This window comes from Lotus japonicus, chromosome 1, assembly GCF_012489685.1.
Source record: "Lotus japonicus ecotype B-129 chromosome 1, LjGifu_v1.2".
NCBI lineage: Eukaryota > Viridiplantae > Streptophyta > Magnoliopsida > Fabales > Fabaceae > Lotus > Lotus japonicus.
In genome coordinates, this window is record NC_080041.1 from 32,466,527 (window position 1) to 32,492,620 (window position 26,094).

Genomic DNA, 26,094 nt, shown 5'->3' on the forward strand with positions numbered 1-26,094 from the left:
ATGGAAGGATTTATAGAAGCCCATGTTTTATCCTAGGCATATATTTATTGAACTAGCAAATTGAACAATTTTTGATGAAGATTTTTTTTTTGTTGATACAAGGATGGATAGTTAAGAGAAGTTGCTACTTGGGCCAATGTTGGTTTCAAACCAAAATGACATGCTTCCGGAGTAGAGTAGAACTCTATTAGAATACAATCATGTAGGCTTCATTGATCTGGTATCTATACCTCCTTTCTTGAAATATAAAAGATCATGATGTTGTGTGAAACCTTTGCCGTGCAATTTCTGACTCAGTTCCTGTTGTCCCTCGTAGGTAGAATAATATTGCTGGAGTTGGGCAAAAATGGATGGAACAGGAGATGACATAACGAACATCACCTACTTATGTTTTTATAGGGCCTGTTGATGTTGACAGGGAAAGTATGTGACAACCACTTTGTTGATATGTGAATATGTTGAATTCCTAGCCAATAAGATACTAATGCCACTTTTTAACTGCTTCAATAATTGCATACATCTTTCGCACATATGTTGTCAAGTTTCTCATGTGCAGGTTTAGATTTTTTTCTATAGAAAATTATTGGATGGCCAAATTGGGACAACTCAACCCCCCCCACAACAATCCCAGAAGCATCAGTTTCAACATCAAACAGTTTCTAGAAATCCGGAAGCACCAGATAAAGAATCAATGATTTATGCGTTTAATTTATGGAGTGCTTCATTTTCTTTCTAATCCCAGGTAATTGCTCCTATATTTAATAAATTAGTAAGGGGAGCAACATGAGGGGTGTAATGGCACACAAAGCGTCAATAGAAATCGGTGAGGCCTAGGAAACCCCAAAGAATTGTGAGAGAGAGCTCGATGTAGGCCATTCAATAATAGCTTTCAAGTTTCACCTTACATGGATTTTGTCTAACGCGAATAACATCAATCACATAACTAAGATAAGTTACTTTAGACATAAAAAAATTTCACACTTAGAGGGTTTTGCGCAAAATTTATTAGATAATAGGGTATCCAAGATGACTTGCAAATGCATTATATGAGAATCAAACGTAGAACTATATATTAATATATCATAAAAAAGAATAGCACAAAACTAAAATACATACGAACTATTTATTTTATTTTACTTTTAAGTAGTATTGATCTCATACCATGCATAGATGTAATAAGAGTACTTTGTCGGCATATATAAGACACTTTCATATTTCCACTCTCGTTTTTCGTTTTAAATACGTATATCACCTATTTAAGTTTTTTTTAATCCTAATTACATTCTAATTCCTTTTTTTATTCCTAATTTTTTTATGCTTTGAATTAATATATCAAAATAATTTTAATCTTCCCAATGTAGATACGAAAACATGAAGTACAAACTTTTTAGTTAATTTTCAAATCAATCCTTTAAAACTATTTGATATCAATTTTTTTATGACATATTTGATATCATTTTGAAGTAAAATTACATTCATTTTTCTATTTTTTTTATATAAAAAATAATCATAATCATTATAAAAAAAAGACATTGTCAACATACATCTTAATGGTAGAAAAAGTCACAATTGACTTTTATAAATTAATTTCAATGTTAATAAAAATCATTAAATGTCAAATTAATACAACAATTAATTTCGGAAAAAGTCACATTGACTTTTGTTAATTATTCTAATGTCATTAATAACTATTAAATGCAATATTAATACAATAATTATTTTCAAAAATATGAAATTACTTAATATTTAAATTACTAAAAAATTAGAAAATATAAATATGACATAATCTACCTATTAATTATAGTATGAGAGAGAAAACTTATGAAAAAAAAACATGGAATGAGGGAGTGACACTTGTCAGAGTTGCCACTTTTTAGTGTCGAAAATAGTATAGAATATGATTTAATACATACATTATTAGTCATTGTTGTTGGCGGGATAGTTTGTGTTCCGGTAATGAACACTCAGAAAATGTGTAGACCCAAAACCCTAGCAGGGCTTAGGAATGGTAATAGCCTAATCCTTTGTCGTAAATGCCAAAAAGTCCCATACAATGTACATCAAACCCCCCTTTTATAAAGGTTACATAGGCCTTAAGTTTTCCGCTAATGGGCTTGTTGGGCCGTACTACGTTAGGCCCAACCCCCTTACATGAGCCTCTTGCCTCCGGCAATCGCCCTAAAGGGGATAGACTCGCTATTCTCCTAGATTTAAGTCTTTGCCTTTGGCGAGTGCCTTATCCCTGGCTTACGCTGTCCATGGGCGAGCCCCTCTTGGGTGTGGGGGCCCTCGCCCAGTCCACAAATTCACAAGACACCAAGCTCGAAGCATGAGAGCGCAGTGTGTCTTTTAGAATGTTTTCAATCAACAATTCCCTTCAATCTTTGGTCAATCGCCTACTGGGAGAGCGCCTTCCATCCAGTCCACAAGATACCGAGCTTGAAACATGAGAGCACAGTGTGTCTTTAGAAACCCTCTGGCGACCTCTTCAACAGATCGCTTGTTGTGACTCGCCATCTAGTACATCGTCCCTCGGTTGGCGATCTCGACCAACACGTAAAGACTGTTCCCAAGTTCGAAATCATAATAGCTTCTTTGTCGAAGAAGACACTCCTCCAAACACTAGTCACTCACGGGAGTTACTACACAATTCATGCTGCTAACTTCTTGAAATCCTGCCAAAAATACCAGTTATAGTTAACAAAGAGTCAAATTTCAAAGATTCAAATTATTTATATCCTATTTACTCCTGCCAGTTGTCCCCCCTTTTCCAACTTAGGCCACACACCCAAGCACCCTTTCACCACGCCCGTAATACTTTTCCTAAAACGTTATTTCTGAAATCAAACGTCACTTCTCTCTTCACCATTACCTTTTGGCTTCGCGACTTCCCCAGATCGTCATCATTAGGGTTACCTCGAACCCTTACCTCTTTAAATTCAAACACACACGCGCCCTTTCCACGCACCACATACCAAGAGTCACTCAAACTATAAGAAACCTCTATCCCCTTCATCATACACTTTTTGCTTGCCCACAAACAGCGTCAAAATGTTCCGGTAATGAATACTCATAAAAGGTGTAGACTTTAAACCCTAGCAGAGCTTAGGAATAGTAATAACCTAATCCTCAGTCATAAATGCCAAAAAGTCCCATACAATGTACATCAAACCCCCCCTTTTATAGAGGTTACATGGGCCATAAGTTTTCCACAAATGGGCTTGTTGGGCCGTACTACGCTAGGCCAAACCCCCTTACATGAACCTCTTGCCCTTGGCGATCGCCCTAAAGGGGTTAGACTCACTATTCTCCTAGATCTAAGTCTTTGCCCCTAGCGAGTGCCTTATCCCTGGGTTACGTTGTCCCTGGGCGAGCCTCTCTTGGGTGTGCGGGGGCTCGCCCAGTCCAGTTTGGGCCAGTGTTATTAAACTTGGACCGGACCTGCCGGTCGAACTGGTCCGATCGTGAACCGGTGACTTAGCCGGTTCGAGTTGACAATCGGGTCGACCATGCATTCAAACCAGACTGAACTGGAACGAACCGGCCACTTTAGATGAAAAACAGGTGACTTGACCGGTTTTTGGTTGAACCGCTGAGTCATTAATTTTGTATTGTTTTCAAACCTGTTTTGTTTTTTTAATATTTTTTATCATATGTTGATAATGGGTCGTACATGAGAGCCCATTTTGGAGTTGTGCAGTATTTGGGCCTTTCAAATTGTTGTAGAGTAGTATAGAAATGTGATACTTATCTAAAAAATAGTTGCAATGCAGATTTGAACACAAGACCTCGAGGAAATGTGAAGAAATGTTAAACATTACACAATCATGCTTTTAATGTTTTCAAATCTCTTTTATTATTTATATATTAACTTTATATTGTATTGGACTATTTTATAATTTTTTAATATACACCAAGTCAAGCATTCGAACCAGTGACCCAATGGTTAGACCAGTGACCCATTGACCTAGTGCCCTGACCGAGTCGATCATCGGACCGAGTTTAATAACACTGGTCTGGGCTCACAAAAAAGTGATAGCTAATTAGCTCTCTCATCTTCAACAATTACTTTAAGAAATTTACTAAATTTTTAAGAAGTAGAGATTATACACCTATAGTTAACATCATATATCCTATACTATAAACTATTTTTGAAACTAAAAAGTGGCAACTCCGACAAGTGTCACCCCCTCATTCTATGTCTTTTTTCATAAGCTTTCTCCCTCATACTATAATTAATACGTAGATGATGTCATATTTATATATATTTTCTGATTTCTTAGTAATTTAAATATTAAATAATTTCACATTTTAGAAAATAATTAATGTATTAATATTACATTTGGTAGTTATTAATGACATTAGAATAATTAACAAAAGTCTATTGTGACTTTTTTCAAAAATAACTACTGGATAATTTGACATTTAATGGTTCTTAATCTCATTAAAATAATAATAAAAGTAAAGTGTGACTTTTCTACCAATGCTAACAAAATATTTTTTTTAATGATTTATTTTTATATAACAAAATAAAAAATTTGAATGTAATATCTTACGTTCAAAATGATATCAAATATGTTATAAAAATATTGATATTAAATAGTTTTAAATGATTGATTTGGAAATTAACTCAAATAAATTTGTATTTTATTTTTTCGTATATACGTCAAGAAGATTAAAATGATTTTGACATATTGATTCAAAGCAGAACAAATTAGAAAAAAAAGGAATATAATGTAACTAGAATTAGAAAAAAAAACTAAAATAGGTAATATAAGTACTTAAAAAAGAAAAAACGAGAGAGGAAATAAAAAAAAGGTCTGATGTATGCCGACAAGTACTCTTATTCCATCCGTGCATGACACGAGATCAATTCTAATAAAATGTATTCTACACCCACATTTTTACTATAATAAAAGTTGAAATCCTCAATACTAATAGGAGATCGTTTATATTGCGAATTGCTAATATCTTATAGTAGAGACGGATTTGTTTGGCAAGCCCCACCCATTTAATATAATTTCAGAATCTCGAGAGGATTAGTGTTATTTTTTTTATAGATAAATGTTAGTTGTTAATTAGTGATGTTAATAAATTTGTCCTCCTCAGAGTTCGAATCCTGGACCCTTCACCCTTCATCCCACCCAACCCTTATGTCCCTAACTCTTACACTTAAGCTATCCTTCGAGGACAAAACAATGTAATTGAATCCAAAACAAACCTTATGTCCCTAGCTCTTACCACATGAGAGGATTAGTCTCATGATTGTCGGTTAGAGATACCTTATCGCAACTTAAAAAAAAAACTCTATAATTGAATTCAATAAAAAAACTGTGTAAAAACAAAGCGGCATTTGAAAAGTGTTATTAAATAATACATAAATTTTATTTAATAATAATATATATAGTGTATAATAGAAAAAAATTGCAGGAAGTAAAATAAAGAGAAAAGAAGGGGAGCATGTCATGAGTGATAAGGGTAGTTCAGGAATTGGACACAAGTAATTAAAAAATAATTAATAGAAGAATTATTTTACACACTTTATAAAATAAATTTTACGGAGCTAAATACACCTTTTTAACTATCAGGGACTAAATCACACATAATCTAAACTTTAGGGACTAATTTATTTTTTCATCTAAAATAAAAGAAGTAATAACTTTATTTTATTAAGTTAAATAATTAACTAATCTAATTGTGCCAATAAAAGTCTATCAAAACATAATTGCTATATTAGCAACTAGTCGACACCTTCAACAACAAATCATTTTTTTTTTTTAAGAAACAACTTATATTAGAAATCAAATTGGCATTGAGGCCATAGCTCAGCAGCAATAACATCTAAAAGTTCCAAAGGACCTTTCTCAATTCACACAGAAAAAATTTCATGCCAAAGAGTTTGCGGTGTAATTGTCATTCTTCATACGAACAAATAAGACAACAAAACGATTAAAGAACAAAGCTAAAAAATAACAATCTTTAATAATTAAATTTAGATACGAAACTCTTCTACTCCAATGCCTCCACCATTTAAACAGTTGCAAAAAGTTCGTAAAAAAAATGAGAATTATTATTCAGATCCCCCATTTATTCAGACCCTGTTAAATTCGTAAAATCCGAAAAAACCCTTTATGAAAAAAAAATTCGCACGCACGGTGAAAGTGCGACCTAAACGCACTTGGAAAGTGCGTCCATCACGCACTTGGAAGGTGCGTCCATCACGCACTTTCAACGTGCGTTTGAGTCTCACTTTCACAGTGCGAGCGAAACGCACTGACTTTTTTTTTCCTATTTAATTTCCGGAAGAAATTTGGGACTGACACTTCTTGATTAAGATAATAGGACCATTCTGAGCTCAAATATGTAGTCAGAATCTTCAAACTCCGACACCTTGTACTAGTCGCTTTAGAATCAGGAGCGGTGCGGTTTGGAAAATTGGACAATTTTGTATCTCGGATGTGAAGTCGAACAACTGCAAAGTTGAAGAGAAAAATCAAACGAGCATAACTTAGCACCTTCTTTGAAGGTCCTAAGATTTGTGTAATTTAGCCAAATTCCTTCATCTGGCATTTTATTTTGAATTTCAAACATTTTTTATTCCATCATAAATCTCCAAATATTCTAACTTGATTTACTGTGCAGTCTCATAATTTTTAAAAATCATCTGACATCAGTTTTGTACAAATTTACAGCAATTCGCCCTTTAAAAGTGCGTTTACTTCGCACGTTATACATGCGTTAACAACGCACTTTTAAAGTGCGTGCGTAACGCACTTCTAAAGTGCATTTATTTGTGTAAAAAAAATAAAAAACGACAGTAACAACTCCATACAATTAAAAAATTTCAAAAACGGCATAAGATGGAGCTTGTGGTGGTGGTGGCGGCGGCGGCCATAGGGGTGGCGGTGGTTGTGGGTGGTGGTGTGTGGTGGTGGGGGGTGAGAGTAAGAGGAAAGAGGTAAGGAGAGAGGAGAGAGAATGTGAGGAGGGGTGGGATTTTTTTATATTTTTTTTCATTAAAGATATTTAAGTATTTTTGCACTTTTTCAGAGGTCTAAATAGTTGTGGGGTCGTGGAAGGTGTGAATAACAATTCCAAAAAAAATTATAGTTGCAATTGTCTTATCTTAATATCACTTCCTGGCTATAAAAGAAATTAGAACACTACTCCTGTAAGTAAGTCTGCGCTAATTTCAACAACTAATATTCATATCAAATTATTTAACAGTGAAATTATGGGGTTAAAGGGAAAGGAATCAAGTTTGGTTAACCGTCTATCGCCGGTGTGATCACCCTAGACATCATGGTTCTAAAATCTGACATTAAGTAGACACGTACCTTGAAAGTGATACCTCTTTGCTTAAAAAAATTTTCATGTATTAATCACTATCATTTTTGTTGTTGCACATATATCTATATGACCGACGGTCATAAAACTAATCTTCTTAAAACTTAAAACACATATTAATAGGTCTCTTAAAAAATTATTCTCCATATACAATTATCACTATCTTCATACAGATAAATTTTACATGAAATATAAAATGAAAGAGATTCAAATGCATTTTGAAAATAAGTTGTAATTGTTTAGCAAAAAAGAATGTCGGGGAAGTTCTATGGCCACCAAGTTCTATACTCTATCTCTATTGAAATTTTATATGGATATCGCTACTTCTATTTCTACAATGATTGACATACGCTGAAATGTGAACATCATAGATTCTTTGGAAGCTTGATTATTGTCATATTAAACACCTAAAGCATGACACTAGTATTTTAAATTTAGAAACCGACGTCAATAGTATTTCTTATAATAAAGTTAACGCTGAAATGTGAACTTCATAGATTCTTTGGAGGCTTATTAATTGTTAGGGGAGGAGCACCGTGTTTTTATAACTAACCTTCAATACATATTACTAGATATTATACCCGTGAACGCACGGGTTTCTTTACAACATTTTTAACATTAAATAATAATGATTATAATTTAAATTATTACATAAATATTAAAATATTTTTCAATAAATATTAGTAGAGTTCAACATTTCAATCATTTCAGAAAAAAAGACTTTTCAATAAATATTATTAGAGTTCTCTTTGTAAATAAATTTATATTACTCAAATTTAATAATTAATATTTAATAATCAGCATTGGATTATTTTAAAAATATAAGATATTTATTTATTTATTTAATAATGTGAAATATAATACAGTCCATTTGAAAAAAATAAGCAATAAGTTTTAAATGCCATCAAAGACGTTGTTTAACCATTTTTTGTACTTTTTACTCAGAAAGTCATTTTTTTGGAAGGACAATCACAATTTCCCAAACAAATTTACACATATTAAAATTGAGAAAAATAAAGTAATATCATCTTTTTCAACTATAATAAGATATAAATTAAATAGATTAAGTATTATGTACATTGTAAATTTATATTTATTTAACTTTGGCGTAATATATCTATTAACCTTGCTCAAAATTGTTTTTACTAATATATTATAAGATCATAAAATTATATTGAGATTTGTTCGTCAAATAAAACACACATACATTATAGTTAATAGTAAATACATTATAGTGTCGTTTTTCAATTTAAACAATTTTATTTAAATTATTTATTGATAACATTATTTTTTCATTAATCAAGTTTAATTTTCGTTATTTTTCCCTAATGCAAAATTCAAGTCAATTTTTAAGTTTATGAATATTATTATTCAATTTAGGTTGTTGAATTACTTTTGACAATACAAATTTTCAGTTTTTTTATTTTATTATTTAATATATTAATTACAAAGAAATTTTTTATTGCTTCCTTTATTTTAATGCAAAGGTAGGAAGATTTTACTACTTAATATATTTCATTAAAATTTTAATGATAATTAAATAAAAAATAAATTACTATGGCTAATATATTTTTTAAAAATATTTTTGTATCTAATTAAATATTTTATTAAATGATTATATTAATGCGTAGCTATTGCTTATTAGAGTGTCTTGTTAATCTTTTTTTTCCGCTCTTTTTTAAAGAACTAAAGTGTTATATTTCAGGAGTCTTTTGTCATGTTCTATTCTACCTTATACAACAAAAATGTAAATTTAGTTGGTAGTTGAATAAATAATTGATCTAAAAAATTTATTGATCAATTTTTAGTTTAGTTTAATGTATATAATACAAATAATTTTTTTTTTAGTTTTTTGGTGTATTTATAACAAAATTTCAATTGTGTTATACATTTTTGTAGGTAGTTGAATAGCTAATGACTTAGAAAAATTGATTCATTTTTAATATTTTAATTTAATTTATTTACTACAAAGGAAAATGTTAATACAAAGGTTAATTAAAAGTAACTTTTACATTTTAGTAAGTAGTGTAAAAAATATTAATAAGTTTTATTTGTTATTTTTTAAAAATTCCTCAACCTATGATGTATAATTATTATAAAATTAATTTTAATTTTAATATATAAAAAATTATAAAGTCTTAAAATTAAAAAGAAGTATAAAAATACTATTAACTATCTAATATTTTTATTAGGAAGCAGGAATAATCAAATTTAGGAAGCAGAAATAAATCTAATATTTTTGTTAATGTAAAGTTAGTCAATTTCAGTTAAATTTCCCTCATGTAGAAATTAATAATTAAAATTAAAATAATATTAATATTTAATTTAAAATATTAGAATTTGAAAAGTTTAACAATCACTAATTAATAATTACTAATAAGTGGATGTATATTGGAAGTTGAATAGAAATTTTTTTAACTTTCTTTCTTTAATGCATTTAATACTTTTAGCTCAAGTGAGCTTTACATATATATATAGATATGTTTAGAATGTGTAAATAATTAAATCTAATTTATAATATATAAACTCTTTTAATTCGTAAATCATATTTTTCTTAGTCCGCCATAGATAAAGTCTTATTGTTATATTAAACCCCCAAATCATGTGGCAGAGAATTATTTCTTCGGAGTTTGAGATGCTTCTCAAAATGAAACAAAGTACACTCAAGATGAATTAATCAATTAACAATTGCCTGATGAATTTGATAAGATTGTATCAGTCAGAAGAAGTGGTCAAGGCTAATGACCAAGGAGCACATTCACGCCGATAAGGCAGAGGGGGCCAAGAGAAGGAAGATTTGACCCTTGGTCCATGTCGAGCAAAGAATGGATGATGTTTATCTTATTAATTTTTAGATTAGTTTAGTACTTCAGTTTATAGGCTATTTCAACCCTTTATTTGATATTTTTAGTTAGTTGAGTTATTTTTCCTTTAATAGAGTAGCTTAGGAACTTTAGTTATTTTTCTAGGAATTTTCACTTAATTTGTGTGATTTTAATGTATAGGAAAAGCAATGTGAGTCCTAGATTTTGCAAGGTTTAAGCATCGATGATGCTACAATGTTTAGTGATTCACGCAGTGCCTAAGCGCAGAGACTTACAACTTTTGAACGTTGTAGCATCGCAATGTTGGAAACTTACCAACCCTGCATCATTGCTGAAATTCATCCATTTAAGGAAAGTTAACATGAATTGCAAGGTAGACCCTGCATAGACACACTTGTATTAGGGTTTTGCACAAAAACAACTTTTGGGAGCTCTTGTAGGGTTTTGGAGGCTACTTCAATGTCACGCCATGGGTTCCAAGGGTTTTCTTGTCATTTCTTCTTTTCTTGTTTGATCATGAATAGTTAAACTCTATTATACTAGGGGATGATGAGTTTAGTCATCAATATGTTCTAATACTTTGCTTTCCCTTGTATCTTCTCTCTATGCTTGTTGAATACTCAAATGGCATTTAGGTATCACACTAATTCTTGTTCTATTGACAAGTTAGCAAGAATTAGGGACCTGGGAGAAAGTAGAATAGGTAGGAGTAAGAGCATCTCCAATGCTAGTTCTTAGAGGTGACTTCTTAAGCATTATTCATGCGGGCACGTACTTCCACGTATCCTTAAGCAACTTTATTTGGTCCCACCACACCACATTATTTATACATTTTATTTTCATATAGTAATAAAATAAAACTCATCAAGCAATAAAACAATTTGGATGAGAGAGAAAAATGTTTTTTTTTTATGCTGAGAACTCATAAAGCAAAGTTGCTTATATAAGAACTAATTTTTATTTTTAAGAACTAAGAAATCCACGTCAACTATCTCCAATGCTTAAGAACCTGATTCTTAGTTCTTAGCTTAAGAACTCACCTCTAAGAACTAGCATTGGAGATGCTCTAAGAACAATAGCTATGTTTTCTTGATTTATGAACACTAATGACTTAGGGGTTAGTTAGAGCAAAAGGAATTTATTCTAATAACTTGACCAACAGATTTTCTTAACCTCAGGAGGCTTCTGGAAATTGCCTGATAGTTGTATAGCTGCCAAAATCGGGGAGTAAGGAGTTAAGAAAAGGAGAGACTCCTCATTGAGGTGTGAGTTGTCTATCAAGACCCTTACGCGGGTAATCATTGGAGCCCGATGCATGTTGTGGATGATCACAGGGATCTCTAAGTGGCTCCCTTAATTATGGGTGGATCCATTTGCACCCTCTCTTGGATACGCCTCTGGATGGTCGCGTTATCCGGTTGGACATGCTAAGGTTGCGCCTAAGTGATTGCATGAGAATTTCGGAATGCGCACGCTGCGCACAAACATTGTTGTCTGGTAGAGGTACTACTAGTATTCAATCGCGTTGCATCCTGGGAGTAAGAAGTAAGGAAATGAGATACTCATTATCTTCATCGAGGCGTAGGCTGTCCGTCATGAGCCTTACATGGGTAATCGTTGGAGCCTATCTTATGTTGTGGCTGATCGTAGGGATCTCTAAGTGGCTCCCTTGGTTCTTCTCTCTTGGTTCTGGGGTGGACCTCTTTGCACCACCTCTTGGATACGCCTCTGGATGACCGCATTATCCGGTTGGACATGCAAAGGTTGTGCCTGAACGACCATATGAGAATTTCGAGACGACACACATTGTGCATAGACATTGTTGGTTAGTAGAGGTACCACTAGTATTCGATTGTGTTCCCTCTCATGTTGCAGTTGTTTCTCTAACTCCTTTATGAGTTCATCGCGGAGGTCTATGGTGTCACTAACAATGCCATTCTCTAACGATGGATGAGGTTGTGGGTGTGGCTACGACAACAATTGGTCCACCGCTTGCACGTGATCGTAATTTTTCTTTAATTTACATGTTCCTCGTCAATCGTGACAGGTATTCCTTCCTAGGAGGGAGGGTCATTCCTTTGTTGTCTTATCTTATTTTCCATAGTAGAGATGGATGAGAATATAACTTATCGATTTCCCACAGATAACATCCATGTTCTAGTAAGGGATTACCGAACCTAAAAAAGAACATTGACAATATGGAAGAGGTACTTTGTTGGACTGCTCTGCAATGGAAGAGTCTTCGTCTTCTTGTACCCAGTGAGCGTTGGAGTTGGGTATCTGCAATGCCTTCTGACGTTCAAGTCAGCACATATTAGGGTTAGATGGTAGTATGTACCCTAGAACTTCCCTTAACGTGTACTTAACAGTTATGATATATACACACCTCATTTTTAAAACACTTCATTTCCACCTCTTTTTGTTTCTATCTCTCTCCTCTTACCATCTATCACATCTCATACTTTCTCTCTCTTACTTTTCCTTTTCTTCCTATCTCTTTCATCATTCCACCTCTTCCACCTCAAAAGAGAGGTGTGTAAGTAACATTACTCTGTACTTAATTATATACTAGGTGTAAAGAATATGTTGATATGTGACGTGTGTAATAGTAGATATTACTTTAATTAGAAATTCTAATGTGTATAGGACAAAATTAATATTGGGACAAAAACGAAGTCTATTGATGTATGTGTTAGGTTAGATAGTGTATAACTCACTTGTGAAGGATTTATCTCAGGTATGACTTTTTGTGAATAAAATTCTCTTTTCTAAAAATTATCCAACTTATTTGCATTTTTTAGATTTTTTAAGCTTATGGTATTCACTGCTGATAATAGTGATTAATTCTTTCGTTGCAGATGTTTACACTAAGAGTAAACAATAGACCACAATATACGCTTTATTCTTATGAATCGAAAATCCAATTCTCAACCTTATGATTAAAGGATGTAATGAGTTAATTAATCACTAAGCCACACCCACTGCATTTCCTAGTTCTAAATAGTTGTAACAGGACCAATGTCTATTATGGTTAGATTACTTAATTAGTCTTGTCATTTTCAGGTGTGGGACCTATACGGGTTTTGTTTATTATGGTAATAGTTGGATTATGATCATCTTATTTGAAAATTCTTACATGTATTATTATGTAAAAAATTTAAGTCTAAATCTTTTCGTATGTATTATACATATAAGACTCTTTAAATATCTATGAAAATGAATGAACTTAATATTCTACTTGACATTATCATATCACATTATAAAATTCAATTCCAGTAGTACTGAGCATATTTTAGAAAACATTGAATATAGAAAACACTCGAAGGTCAAATGTAAGGTCACCGTCTATGGTTCAAAGAGGAAATAGGTAGGACAGGAATCTTATCGCAAAGGAAAGTAATAAAGAAAAATAGATTCAAAGAACAGAAGTTATGTTACCTAAATGAGTAAAAAAATAATAATATTTGGGCTTGCAAGACTCGTTCTTCAAGTGCCACTTGATCTAAACTTGGAATTTCTTTTTGCGTTAGATCTAGAGGTGTTTATATATAACCCCATTTGAGTATTGGAACTCATCCATATCAAAGAACAGAAAGAGAGAGAACGAAGAAAGCTAGTTGAAATGAAGAGTAGTAGGAGAGATATGGAGAAGAGGTCGGAGATTAGCTGTGCAATTGAAGAGCTTTCTGTGGTGGTTATAGTGAAAAATCATGAGTCTCCCCACATTCCCATCAAACCTTTCCTCTCTATATGTTATTTGGTTCTACAAGTTCTAGGTGAGTTTATCGACATATATTGTTGTTTCAAATTTACTTGGATGTCATATAGACATCTAACACATTGCTATTTTGCGTCCAACAGATAAGATAGGTCCATCAATGGCTGTTTTGAGACAAGATGTATACCAGAATATTAAGGTAAAATTAAGGACTCCAATATTGCAGGGTTAGCTAAATCTCTCAATTTAACTCACCCTATACTTGAAGGAATTCTCTTCCCTTTTCGTATTATACAGGGTTTTGATTCATTCACATCTCATCATTAACAAACTGTTCTCGTTTAATTTGACTATTCTAAAGTAAGAGACTAACTTTATAGTTTAAAATAAACTATCACATTCACATCATTGATTGAAAAATAAGATAAATATTTAAAAACCATAGTTTATCATACATGTGTGCAATATATCACCATAATCACAATCCTAATTTCCAAATCAATGGTTATGGTGACTTAACTCTCTCATCACTTTAATCAAATTCTATTACATCACTATATCATATTTTATGTGCTCTCTTTTCTTTTCCCTATCTGTCAAATTATTAGCTTGTGAATTAAATTCCATTTCAATGCAGAGACTAGAACTGATGCATGAAACAAATCCCTCTGTGAATTCAAATGTGGTTGAAATTTTGAAATCAGAAGTCAGAGAAGGCAATGCACGAAACGGGTCTAACTGCACTAAGGCCTTTGTTTGGCTTACTAGGTGAAAAGTTTATGACACGTATAGAGATTCATGTTGATTATACAAAGAATTTAATTTATATAGATAAGAGTTTTACTCACTTTTACACATGCATCCAATCAAATCTCTCAATTTTTTTCTTGGGCAACTATGCAGGGCTCTGGATTTCACCTCTTCACTATTACAAGCACTACCAAAAGATCCAGAAAAGAATATGAAGCAACTAGTGGAAGAGTCTTATGATATAACTTTAAAACAATGGCATGGGTGGATTTCATCATCTGCTTTTAGAGTAAGTCACTTGGTCTGTTTTCCCCTGTTTTTTCCAATCTATTAATTTAATGTCCGATTCAGTATTTAGTGAACAACATATGTTCATTTGTACACTTTTAGTCATGGACAATTCGATGGTGGACCGTGATTTTCTTAATTTATTGTAAACAAAGCCTTCATTAATTAATATCAGTAGAACTAACTGAAATTAAACTGCAGGTGGCCCTAAAACTAATCCCAGAACGTAAGACTTTCATGGATCTCCTTAAGACAGAAGATGAAAACCATGATACCCTAAAAGAGAAAATGCAGATATTGGCTTCCTTGTTTGTGCCTGTTCTTGAGGACATCCATTGTGTTATAGTAAGATTGATTTCAATATTTTTCCTGAAAACCACAATTCAGCATGAAATTTCCTATATAATATACCTTTTCTATTTGTTTTGCAGAGATTGTATAACCTGGACACCATGAAGTCAACGTAGTGTCAAACTTATGTTTTGTGTATTTGTCTTCCTTTAAGTTGTAATATAAATAAGTTGTATTCTAAAATGGAGTTGTCTAAGATACAAATCAAGTGTTGTATATATGGAAAAAGAATGTTCAGTAAGGAACTTCTTTCAAACTCTTCATCTACAAATTTCTGTATCACAAACTGGATTGGACGGGTAAAACCTTAGCAATAGGACCTGCCCAATACGTGCTTGTAGAGGGAGATTCCCCTCAAGACGACATAGGGTTGTGACGAGCAGAATCTATCAAGTGGGCTCAAGGGCGAGCTATCAATATTCAGATCTTGGGAGCGCCCTTCGATGGATGCTTATAAAGGCGCTCCCCCTCGCACTCCTGGAGGGGCGGCCTCCTAGCTTAAGGCCTAATCCTGTTAAAGTGAGTTTTGGCTTAGACATCAGCTTGTAAGGGCTCTTTGGCTGATTGTATGAGGTCCAAGAGTCCAGCTAGGTTTAAGATTTAGGCTTTGGCTCCTTCCCACTATAAAGGGAAGATCCTATCTTGTAATTGGGGTTGGCTCATTTTTATACACTAAGGCGGCTAGGTTGTTAGGGATCCTACTTTTGTTAGAGTTCCGACCTTGTTTCCTCTCTTGCTCACCAAATCGTGAACATTGGCTCCACCTGTGGGTTTCTAGTAAACACATTCCTAGATCTCGTGGATTCTTGGAGTTTTGATGATGCAAACATGTTACGGTGGATTGAAGGGTGGAGGTCTCAAATGAGGGCCACCACCATAGTGGGTGTGGTCCAGGAAATAGACGCTTCGGAGGAGGTCTACACCAGGTGGATTTAGGCAAAGGAGGATCGCAGGGTCCAACCCTGGGTGGAGGAGGCCCTCAGGGTTCAGATCAAGGTGGAGCAGGCCCTCAGGGTCCGGATTTGGGCGGAGAAGGACCCTAGGTTGCTTCCATCAAGATATAAATTGATGACGATGACGTGGTTCACCACCCAATTGGCGAGCTCCATGGCCAATTTCATTGACTTTTCCACGAAGTTTTTACCTTAGTTATCAACGAAGCTGACACAGAGGGCCACTAAAAGTTTTTTGAAGTGCCTTAGGAATCTACATTAACGAACATAGTCTCTTCCTCGAGTGATCGCTTGATTAGGAAATCGTTTTTTTTAATAGGCAAATGTTAGTTGTTAGTAAATTAGTACAAATTATCCTTCCTTAGGGGTCGAACCTTGATCATTCACCTGCAATTACCCTTAGCTCAACCATATGAGCTATCCACACCACTCCTTGATTAGGAAATCGTAATATTGGTTTCTCAACTGACTCACACAACTACCCTAAAACTCAAACTCATTTAAACCAACCGCACCTTAATGCCAAGCCAACGTGGCACATTACTAGCCACATCACTCAATTAGTTAACGTTAATTGACATTTTAAGAGGTAGATACTATTTTAAACGACAATCTCCAACATTAGTGACGACTAGAGGTATTTCTTAAGTTCAATGACTAATGTTTTTTTGAAAAGCAAGTTTAATGACTAACTTCACTGAGTAATTGACGCTCACATTTTCATAATCCAATTTAAGCATGCACTAGAAAATTTGTGATCAACGGACGCAATTGGTTACTAAAATTTTGCATACTTTGTCCGCAGGCCACAGCGATATGTCATATAAAATTTTGAAATGCAAACCTATGATAGGGTGGTGCCTAATAACACCAAACTACCAATGTAACTCCCCTTCTTTCGGTGAAGCAACATCATTTCCTCATTTTATGATGTTGATGCAGTCCTAATCCGATCCAAATTATTCAACACATTTAACTTCTTTCTTCTTTTTTCTTTATGTTTTTTGGTTATCATATATCATATATATCATAATATCATAATGTGCACTAAAAGATAAACCAGCTACTGTTTAACCAAAACCTACGCGTGTAGGCTTTTCTCCAGTTATCATTTATCAAACTTTTCAACGACTGTATTAACTATTTTGATTGGCACAAACTACATAAATATTGAAGAATTCATACATTATGGCAAATGAAATTGGTATAAAGTGTAGAGTAATTTTCATTCCTAACCTAGTTTTTGGAATAGAGTTTGCTCTAACACAAATTCTAATATGATATATTAGAGCCGATTTTAGATTTTTATTTAAAGATCATTTATATATGAGGTTAACAAGTGTTTATTCCTGTAAATTCTACACTCGAAATGTTCAATCATAAGAGTAAGAAAGTAGGTTAAAAAATTTCAATTTGACTAGATATATAACAAAATAACTTCTTATAACATGTAGAGCAATTTCCACACGGTTAATGAGCTTTTGGAATATAATTAGAAACTAAATTGTAATAACTTACATCCCATTAATTAAAAAAAGACTTCATTCAAAGTTGAATCATCATTATTTGACTAACGCTAAATCAATGGTAGAATCTAATCTAATAGACTATGCTATATTGTAGCACATGGGTCACCTAAGAATGTGTAAACTGAGCTCAAGACAAAGATTATGAGGTCACCCCTCCTCTTCTCGCTCAACCGGCATTTTGCTTTATTATTGAAGCTCTCCATTCTTTCCCCCATTCACATCTCCAAAGACAGAGCCACAGGAAGTTCTTTCAGAAAACATTAGAAACCAAGCAGAAAGAGAAGGACGAGAAGCACCAATAGGAGTAGTTACAGTTCGGGTATGACTTATATTTAAGGTTCTGTAGCTTCTAAGTTTGATTTAGTGTCTTAATTTTGTCTCATTACTCCAATGGGTTCCTCCACATGCCACCTCCTATTCTTTGTGGGATAAAATATCTTTAGCCTTGAGCTTCTCTTAAATTTATTTTTTTGCATGTGATGTTATGCTGCAGTTTCTATCAAAGTACATACCAGAAAATCTTAATTAACTTCTAACAATACCATCATTGCAAACAGACCCAGTTGGGATTTTCATCTTCTAACAACTTGTGAAACCAGATGAACAAGTACATGAAAAGGTACTGGTGTCCTGGGCCTATTATTTTCTTGCTTAGCCCCCAATTCACCACTTTGCTTGCTATAGAATTTCCATGATGTGGTTGTGTAGGAAATTCCTGGCTTTCTCTGCATTTTGTACTAGTTGTGATAAATTTTGAAAACCATGGTTTATGAGTTTCCCTTCTCTCTGAAATATTTAGTGTTACAAATAATAATATAAAATTATTTATGTGACCCTTACCCAACAATTTAAACTTTTAGGATAATTAGTTCCGTTTTTATGCACCGGAAATGTTTGTCGAATTGCTGTTTCTAAGTTCCACAATATGGTATATTTTTTCTGCTGATTAGTCCAATTTTAGTTTCAAAGTTTGGTTTACATCGTTTTTGTTGCATTCGCTGGGGAATCAAACAAAGTTGGTGAACCAAAAAATAGCTACTAAAGCGATTCTCCATGTCAAACAAGAGCTGCTTACTTTGACCCAAAAGACACTTTAATAGTGTAATCTTGTTTAGCCTTTATAGATCTAAATCCAAGAAAATAACTCAAATATGTTAAGTAACATACATACTCTGCAATCTAACAAGTCTCTTACTCAATTGTCTTTGTTATTTCAGCTTTCCAAAAGATACTATACATTCATCTTCTTCAAGCTAGAAAATGGATAAGAAGCAGCTAGACCTCTTGTTCATTTACTCTGCAGCAATTATGGTGGGAGCAATGTTCTTTAGTGTTGAAGCTGCACCAGTTGAAGATAAACAAGCTTTGCTTGATTTCCTTCACAACATTAATCACTCTAGTCACCTAAACTGGGGAAAGAGCTCTTCTGTATGCAAAAATTGGATAGGAGTTACTTGCAACACTGACCAATCCAGAGTTATAGCTCTTCAACTACCAAGAACAGGATTGAATGGTCCAATCCCACCCAACACACTTGATCGCCTCTCAGCACTCCAAACTCTTAATCTTGCATCAAACAATATAACTGGTTTTTTCCCTTTTGGTTTCTCTATGCTAAAGAATTTGAGCTATCTCTACCTCCAATTGAACAAAATTTCTGGTCCATTGCCATCAGATTTTTCAGTGTGGCACAATCTCACTGTTGCCAATTTTTCCCACAATTCTTTTAATGGGAGCATCCCCTTTTCATTGTCAATTTTGACTCATCTCAGTTCTTTAGCCCTAGACAACAACTTACTTTCAGGTGAAATTCCTGATCTCAATATTCTTACCCTGCAAGAGCTCAATTTGGCCAACAATAACCTTAGTGGGGTTGTGCCTAAATCCCTTCAGAGATTTCCTAGTTTGGCCTTTTCTGGTAACAATCTTACATCTGCACTTCCTCATCCAAGAAGGAAAAGAAAAAGACTTGGTGAACCAGCATTGTTGGGAATCATAATTGGTTGTTGCGTGCTGGGACTTGCTACGGCGATCGCAGCTTTCATGATCTTGTGTTGCTATCAGGGTCTTAAATTGCGATCTGCAGAACATGGTGAACAAGGAGGACTGAAGTTCAAGAAAAAGGAAGTCTCTGAGGAAAAAGAAGCTTCTGAGAGTAGACACAAGAACAAAGTTGTCTTCTTTGAGGGTTGCAGTCTCGCGTTCGACCTTGAGGACCTGTTGAGAGCATCAGCTGAGGTTCTTGGAAAGGGAACGCTTGGTACAGTGTACAAGGCTGCTCTAGAGGATGCGACAACCGTGGCGGTGAAGAGGTTGAAGGAGGTCACGGTTGGGAAACGAGAGTTTGAACAGCAGATGGAGATAGTAGGGAGTATTAGGCACGAGAATGTAGCTGCACTAAGGGCTTATTACTATTCAAAGGAGGAGAAACTTATGGTATATGATTACTACGAACAGGGCAGTGTCTCAGCAATGTTGCATGGTATGTTACTTCTGTTAACATTTTTTATTTCATCTGCTCCTCCTATGTAGTGTCTCAAATCTCTTAGTAGAACATACAAGTGTTGTTCTAAATTAGAATTTTTTATGTTGGTTAGTTGAACAAATCAGTCAAAAGGAAGCTGAGAAAAACGCCTTTTGCACCTAAATTCAGGTCATTATTTTGATTTCCTTCCATTCTTGAATGGTGATATACAGTTAATATGATCAAGAGCAGGATTTTGGCTAATATTCATTTGTTGCATCTGATGAGACTTTTATATTTAACTCAGTGGAACTATGTGTTTTCCAACAGAATTAGATTCTCTTATGTTGTTGAGTGGTTGAAATTTTGTGTTTATCACTCTCTTTAAGGTACACAAAAGGACCCAAATCCGGCCTGTGACGCGTGTGTAAATTGTCTGAGATTTTTGTAGAAATTTCTAATGTGAATTATGCTTTGGCATGTCCATCTGCAGGCAAAAGAGGGGTGAACAGAATCTGTTTAGACTGGGAAAGCAGGTTGAGAATAGCAATTGGTGCAGCAAGAGGTATTGCCCAAATCCATGCTCTACAAGGAGGAAAACTAATCCATGGAAACATAAAAGCCTCAAACATCTTCCTCAACTCCAAAGAATACGGTTGTCTATCTGATACTGGTCTAGCAACATTGATGAGTCCAGCATCCGCACCAGCATTGCGAGCCACAGGGTACCGCGCACCGGAAGCAACCGATCCTCGAAAAGCAACACCGGCATCAGACGTGTTCAGTTTCGGGGTGCTGCTTCTCGAGCTTCTAACAGGGAAAAATCCCACAACACATGCCACAGGAGGTGAGGAGGTTTTCCACTTGGTTAGATGGGTAAGTTCTGTGGTTAGAGAGGAGTGGACTGGGGAAGTGTTTGATGTAGAATTACTGAGGTATCCAAATGTAGAGGAAGAAATGGTTGAGATGCTACAAATAGGGATGGCTTGTGTTGTGAGGATACCAGATCAGAGACCAACAATGGCAGAGGTGGTGAGAATGGTAGAGGAAATTCATCACACTGACACTGAATCTAGATCAGAATGTTCTACTCCAACTCCTCATGCAATTGAGACACCTTCTACGCCTCTTCCACATTGACCTTCATTTGTTTTTTTGTAGTACGTAGTCGTTAGCAGAGTTTCAAATTATGGTCCGCAAGCGCACTTGCCACCCCAACATAATGCGTTTTAGAGTCCCAACATTGGCAACTGCAACAACGATTTAAAACTCTAGTTTTTTCTTAAGGTTCTTGTCAGTGTTAACCTGTTCGGAATATGATAATGATATCTCCCAACAAATGATTTTTTGGAGTTCAATCTTGTGACATCACATTTACGTGATCTTGTTTACCTATCACGAGATCAACACCTTATTGGGAAAACTCTGGTTGTTAATGATGTAATTTAGTTCCTGCCTCAATTTTAATTTATATTTTTCCTTCACTGAGCAATGGTGCTGCTGATCTAGTGGGTGTAGAGTTGGTAACAGAATTGGCGCCAAGTCCTTAAGCGCTACTCGAGGTAGGTATTGTCAAACTCAAGTAGGGTCCATTGTTTTGACATAGCGTCGTAACGAATCTTCTTTTTGTTCCGTGATTGTGGGGTTGGGCTCCCCAAATGTCCTCTCCTTAAGAACACAATCAAATATAACTAGATCTAGACCTTAATAAAATAGTAATATGTTTTTTTAACCATATTCTATATGTATTTTCTAATGAGATAATCATATTTAACTTGGGTGTGATAAATGTTCAAGGTTTCTAATGAATGTACCTCTTAAGAATTTAACATTCTACTTCAAGGGTTCAAACAATCACTTTAACCACTGCGACTTACATTCATTGAATAAAATATTAATATGTTCACATAATTAAAATAATATTAAGACGGGGTTGTCTAAATAACCCATGCTCAATTTTGGGTTATATCACCCAAGGCCTTGTTGTACCAGCTATATTGTGACACGTGTCACGTTATTATCCACATCACTTTTAATATTTTTTTTCGTAATATATATTTTATTATTTAATTTAATTCTAGAACAACCCCTGCTAATTTAGCTAATAGCTTAGTACTCCTCCCTTTTTAAAAAATTAAAAAATATACTCACAATCCTCTTTCACGTTCTTCCTTTAGTTTCAAAAGAAAAAAAAACGTTCTTCCCATTGCCGGCGGCAACCGCGACCTAGATCGGCGTGGTGTGGTGGTGGACGCTTCTCTAACCAGCATGCCAAAGTCGTTTGCCTCTTCTTCTTACATTCTTCTTGAATTGGTTTGTTTTTCTTCAATTCAGTTGTTTACACAGTTTACAATTTCAATTTTTCTATACTGTTTTTATTTCAGTGGTTGATTGTTTCCATGGAATTTTAAGACTTTAATCTGAGTCTAGTTTCTTTTCTGCAACTGTGGTGTTGCATTTCTACATTTGCACAATCTGATTTTTATGATGCCCTTAAGCTGTTCGATAAAATGCTTCATTGAAGTGTCTTTGTTCAATTACTTTGTAGTAAGATTGGTGTCAATCCTGGCTCTGAGTTTCGAATGATTACATATCATGCTTTTTTCATGTTGAACTAGTTGGTGTCTTCTGTGACATCGAAGATTGTCAAGATGTCATTGAAGTGTTTCATTTGTTGGCTGGCCTTGGAAGGTTGTTCCCATGTCATGGTTCTTCACAAAGCTGTCAAATTCTCTTGGTTTTCCTCTCACCTATTAAGGGTTTCACTATCCATCTTTCAATTTTTCTTTTGCCTTTTGAATTACTGATTTGGATTGATTATGGTATTGCTGCTGTATGTGTTGTTGTGTCTGCTGCATCGGAATTTCACATCAACATCATTATGTTTGCTTGAGGTGGCCACTCCTTCTTTTTAGCAATTTGTTTGCTATGAACCGAACTGAATCAGCTACCACATTCTTAGAGATCTTCAAGTTTCACTGTTTTTCTTTTCTTTCCTGCACTTTTTTCTCGTTTGAAAGGAGTCTGAGAGGTTGACCTGCTTTTTTCGCTTAACGCCAGTGTCACTTTTATCTATTTGTAATTTCATCTCATAGGTATTCATGCCCTTTTTTTTGCTGATCAAGTTTCTATTACTTCTGCCAGGATTAGAGACAAGAGTCCAAAAAAGATGGTAACATCTACGCAATATGAAAGATTTTCAAAGGATTTTGTCATGGGAGGAGTTGCAGCAATCATATCAGAGAGTGCAGTGGCACCAATTGAGAGAGCCAAGCTTTTATTGCAAAACTGAAATGAATTGATCAAAAGAGGACGACTCAAAAAACCATACCTGGGTGTGTCAAATGGCTTTAAAAGGGTTTTCCTGGAAGAGGGTCTGATTGCTTTTTTGGAGAGGTAACCGGGCCAATGTTATAAGATATTTCCCCACACAGGTGAGTTATTCACTTTACTGACATTCTGATTACTGTTCAAGAACTGTATCCCCACATACACCATTTTAATCTCCTCTTTCTTTCAAGATATCATACACATTATCTTTGAAGAAAAGAAAAGAAATCAAAAGAATGAACATGACATGTTATGTGGGATGCTGATATGTAGTTATATACCATTAAATGTATCAGGTAATTATTTCTTGTGCAGCTCACTAAAAAATAAAAATGGGCATCACATAATAGCCGTAAATTCTTGTGTTCATGGGTTTTATATTTGTTGTCATCCATTGATTTTAGATATTAAAGTAAGACGAATATTTGATAACTTCTCTTCCATCCTAGCCTTTTGTCTGCCTAATTCACTATTAAATTGAAAATTATATATCTCAGAGCCTAGACTAATCGCATTTTCTTATACATAGTTATTTTATGGCATGATATAATATGTACCTGACAAATAATCACATTCTTTGATATGTGATCATGTCCAATTTGTAGTTTTGTACATTATTCCCCCTGAACATGCTTTGTGTTTTTCCTGTCATCACATGTGAAATATCATTAGCTGGGCATCTGCGCTTATATAAAATAGTGGCTCATACATATAGAAGAGAAACCATTAATTTGACTGCTTTCTATTCCCATCAACTCATGTGATCATGTTTCTCAAATAATGATTTTCTTTTATGTATTAGAAATAGTATAGTGTTTGAGCAAAGAGTTAATTGGTCTATAGGCTTTCAATTTTGCATTCAAAGGTTACTTCAAAAGCATCTTTGATAGTCCAAAAAGAAAGACGGGCAAATTAAATGGTTTGCTGGGAATGTGGCTTCAGGCAGTGCGGCAGGAGCGACTACTTCACTGCTTTTGTATCATTTAGACTATGCACGTACGCAATTGGCTATTGATTCACTGGAGTGCCGTGCTACTGATCAGCGCCAGTTTAAAGGAGTAGTTGATGTTTACCATAAAACCTTATCAATTGACGGAATTGCTGGCTTGTACAGGGGATTTGGGGATTCAATATTAGGAATCACCATGTATCGAGGGATGTACTTTGGGATCTATGACACTATGAAGCCCCTTGTTTTAGTTGGGCCTTTTTAGGTAAGCATTACTACTTTTATAGAAAAGGTCTATAATTCACAGCCAACCAAAAAACATGTAGTTGATACTCTATACTTTTAACTGATTTTTTAGTGTAATCTGTTTGATCTGTTCCACGGGGTATGTTGCCAAATACAAACATTTACCCTGGATTCTGCTAGCTATATTGATGCTTAATGCTGAACTCTTGATTGTAGCTGTATTTTACAAATTCTTTTGCCAAATTTTAAACCTTCTACACCTAGATAAATGGCAATGTCTGAATAATTAGAAAAATAATATAGCATTTTATTATGTCCAAAATGACACATACTAACATTTAAAATATTGATTTTCTCATTTTATGTTGATGTTTTTTTTTTAAGTTCATTTTATGTTGATGTTGATGTTATATTAATTATAGTAAGTGGATGGCATTGTTGTGCTATGTCTTTGACTCTTTTCCCACCGTTTCTTATGCTCAGCAGCAACTTTGATGATCTTATTAAAATTGGTAAAATGGTAAACTTCACAATCTTTATAAATTTAAATGCTTTGTTTAACCAAAAAATATTTTATATGATCTATATAATATATTTTTTTTGTATATAGAACATAAGTAATATACTTAAACGGTGCAAACAAAGACTATAACTTGTGGAGTCCTGGTGACAGAGTCTTTTTATAAGGCCTCCCGTGTACAGGGTTCGAAGCATACCCAGTGCAATTTTGAGAAATAGTTTTACATTATTATTCTTTTACCTAGCATGCTGGGCAAATGTGTATAATTTCCAAATTTTTATCCCTATTTAAATATTTGTTTTATTTATTTGACATCTCATCATCTACATATTTTTAAACAGTTTTATTAAAAGGTATATATATGAGAACAGCTATATATATTTTTAAACAGATTTTATCCCTATGTATATATGTGTGGAGAGAATACAAAATTGAGAAGCAAATTTTTAAAATATTGACATAACTCATAATAAATTTCTAATATTCATATTATATGAATTAATTGAATCTTTGATTTTTCTTATGAACATATGCGTGTATTATTGATTAATAAGTATTTAATTTAGGTATTGAAATTTTATTGAGACATGTGAAAAAAAAAATCTAGCTCTACCACTGGTCATTATGTGTATAGGTTAACTAGTTTTGATGAGTGTTTCGAGTGAAAGGTTTGTTCTAGACCACCTTACTTTAATGTTATATTTCACTACCAACGTGTGATTTCCATCACCACCACCACTGCTATTTCCACCACCACCTTTGCCATCTACCGCTAAGTCACGCCCGAAACGACCTCCATCACTACCGACATCAGTAGTGATTGA

The 26,094-nt window shown here is 34.2% G+C and overlaps 2 protein-coding genes and 1 pseudogene across 3 annotated transcripts; all 3 read left to right on the forward strand.

Moving 5' to 3' along the window:
- Positions 1–13,742: 13,742 nt before the first annotated feature.
- On the forward strand, positions 13,743–15,975 carry LOC130731799 (glycolipid transfer protein 2-like). The gene is made up of 6 exons (XM_057584017.1): positions 13,743–13,948; positions 14,034–14,089; positions 14,528–14,658; positions 14,794–14,929; positions 15,130–15,273; positions 15,360–15,975. Exons 1-6 carry the CDS (start codon positions 13,795–13,797, stop codon positions 15,393–15,395), a joined length of 657 nt encoding a protein of 218 aa, XP_057440000.1. The 5' UTR covers positions 13,743–13,794; the 3' UTR covers positions 15,396–15,975.
- A 1,868-nt stretch (positions 15,976–17,843) lies between these two features.
- LOC130734431 (probable inactive receptor kinase At4g23740) lies at positions 17,844–21,696 on the forward strand. 2 transcript variants are annotated; one of them, XM_057586859.1, is made up of 4 exons: positions 17,844–18,080; positions 18,319–18,380; positions 18,979–20,243; positions 20,719–21,696. In XM_057586859.1, the coding sequence occupies exons 3-4, from the start codon at positions 19,022–19,024 to the stop codon at positions 21,363–21,365; spliced, it is 1,869 nt and encodes a 622-aa protein (XP_057442842.1). In that variant the 5' UTR covers positions 17,844–18,080; positions 18,319–18,380; positions 18,979–19,021; the 3' UTR covers positions 21,366–21,696. The 2 variants fall into 2 exon arrangements, with proteins under 2 accessions (XP_057442842.1, XP_057442841.1); XM_057586858.1 differs by lacking the exon at positions 18,319–18,380 and having other exon boundaries at positions 17,845–18,080.
- A 652-nt stretch (positions 21,697–22,348) lies between these two features.
- On the forward strand, positions 22,349–25,000 carry LOC130734432 (ADP,ATP carrier protein ER-ANT1-like; annotated as a pseudogene).
- The last annotated feature ends 1,094 nt before the right edge of the window (positions 25,001–26,094 follow it).

Excerpts from the sequence above, each read along its gene's own strand:
- LOC130731799 (XM_057584017.1), top strand. The coding sequence starts at position 13,795 with ATGAAGAGTAGTAGGAGAGATATGGAGAAGAGGTCGGAGATTAGCTGT. Across the intron at positions 14,659-14,793 it reads GCCTTTGTTTGGCTTACTAG|GGCTCTGGATTTCACCTCTT; the intron begins GTGAAAAGTTTA and ends GCAACTATGCAG. Across the intron at positions 15,274-15,359 it reads AGGACATCCATTGTGTTATA|AGATTGTATAACCTGGACAC; the intron begins GTAAGATTGATT and ends TTTGTTTTGCAG.
- LOC130734431 (XM_057586859.1), top strand. The coding sequence starts at position 19,022 with ATGGATAAGAAGCAGCTAGACCTCTTGTTCATTTACTCTGCAGCAATT. Across the intron at positions 20,244-20,718 it reads TGTCTCAGCAATGTTGCATG|GCAAAAGAGGGGTGAACAGA; the intron begins GTATGTTACTTC and ends GTCCATCTGCAG.